This window comes from Bison bison, unplaced genomic scaffold (assembly GCF_000754665.1).
Source record: "Bison bison bison isolate TAMUID 2011002044 unplaced genomic scaffold, Bison_UMD1.0 scf7180017847018, whole genome shotgun sequence".
In the NCBI taxonomy this organism is placed as follows: domain Eukaryota; kingdom Metazoa; phylum Chordata; class Mammalia; order Artiodactyla; family Bovidae; genus Bison; species Bison bison.
The window spans coordinates 7680-9068 of record NW_011477591.1 but is presented as its reverse complement, the minus strand read 5'-3'; the positions used below and the strand labels follow the sequence as shown (position 1 = coordinate 9068).

At 65.4% G+C, this 1389-nt stretch overlaps 1 protein-coding gene across 1 annotated transcript in view; it reads left to right on the top strand.

The window, feature by feature from the left end:
- Window positions 1-1389, top strand: part of LOC104989637 (RAC-alpha serine/threonine-protein kinase-like) — an 18438-nt gene that overhangs the window by 13676 nt on the left and 3373 nt on the right. The window contains exons 6-8 of the mRNA XM_010841380.1: window positions 640-683; window positions 851-1094; window positions 1235-1381. Of these exons, the coding sequence (XP_010839682.1) occupies window positions 640-683; window positions 851-1094; window positions 1235-1381 (435 nt within the window). The remainder of the gene's footprint in view (window positions 1-639; window positions 684-850; window positions 1095-1234; window positions 1382-1389) is intronic.

The window sequence follows — 1389 nt, the reverse complement described above, 5'->3', positions numbered from 1 at the left end:
GGTGGAGGCGTGGATGTGCAGCGCCGGGACCCCAGCCTGTCCTCCCTGCCAACCCGGCAGGCTCAGAGCTTGGCCGATGGTGGGCGGGCTTGCAGGAGGGGCGGACGGCGGTGCCAGGTGCGGGGCGTGGGGGTACACAGAGTGAGCAGGGGCTCCCGGCCTCCCTCTGTCCTGCTGAGACCCCGGGAGGCTGCACTCCCCACGCCCACCCCTCTGCTTCCCCTGGGAGGCTCACGGCACTCCCTGTCCTGGGGGAACTCGGCCCAGGAGGGATGTATGGAAAACCCCTGAACCCTGAGCCCTCTGCGCCCTCGGGAGCAGCCAGGCGTTGGCTGGATTTAGCCGCCAGGCCTGGCTGGCCGCGCTCCAGAAGGTCAGCAGTCAGGCGACCGGGCCAGCCTCCGGAGTCTTGTCCCCAGGACCACTGTGCTCAGCATGGTGTCTACTCTCCAGGGGACGCCTGGTCTAACGCTGGGAGAGAGCCGAGGAGCAGTCAGGCTTCTGGTGCTTTTGTCCTTAAGATTCTCATGAGAAGCGTGAGGCGTTAAGAGCAGACACTGTGTTTGTCCGCCCAGACTTAGCATGAGCGTGGCTTTGCCTCTTCGGCTTCATTTTGCGCCTTCCCCTTTGTCTGGCCAGAGGATTGTGAGGAGAAGGCCAGGCTTTGTCACGCCCTCCACTGGGTACCGGCCACCTCAAGTCCTGCAGAGATCCAGACTTGCTCTCCCTGGGGATGCTTGCCTCCCTCTGGCTCTCCCTGGGGATGGGGGATGGAGCAGGGCGTGGGGGAGGGTCTCTTGTCTGTATCTTCAGGAGCCAGCGGGCCATCCCATCAGAAGCCTTTCTTTTGAAGTGAGGCTGCCTGTGGCTTGAAGCGTGAGAGCAGTGATCACGTCTCCACGTGGTCACTGGACCTGCAGCTGCTGGTCCTCAGGCGTGGCCTTTGGGACAGCGGGGGTCCCCCACTCCACAGGGCAGACCCCTGCCCAGCCCAGGGCCAGGTTCCAGCTCTGCTTCCCTCGCAGGCCCTGAAGTACTCCTTCCAGACACACGACCGCCTGTGCTTCGTCATGGAGTACGCCAACGGGGGCGAGGTAGGGCCCTACCCCAGAGCGGCCCTCTCTGAGACCCGGGTGTTCGGGGGGCCACCCTCCCCACTCCGCGCCGGGTTAGGGTCTCTGCCCCGCGGCCCTGGCCCAGGTGGCTGGCCCAGCTCAGGCTTCTCGTCCCGCAGCTTTTCTTCCACCTGTCCCGGGAGCGGGTGTTTCCCGAGGACCGGGCCCGCTTCTACGGCGCCGAGATCGTGTCGGCCCTGGATTACCTGCACTCGGAGAAGAACGTGGTGTACAGGGACCTCAAGGTGGGCGAGGCCGGGGAAGAAGCTGGGGG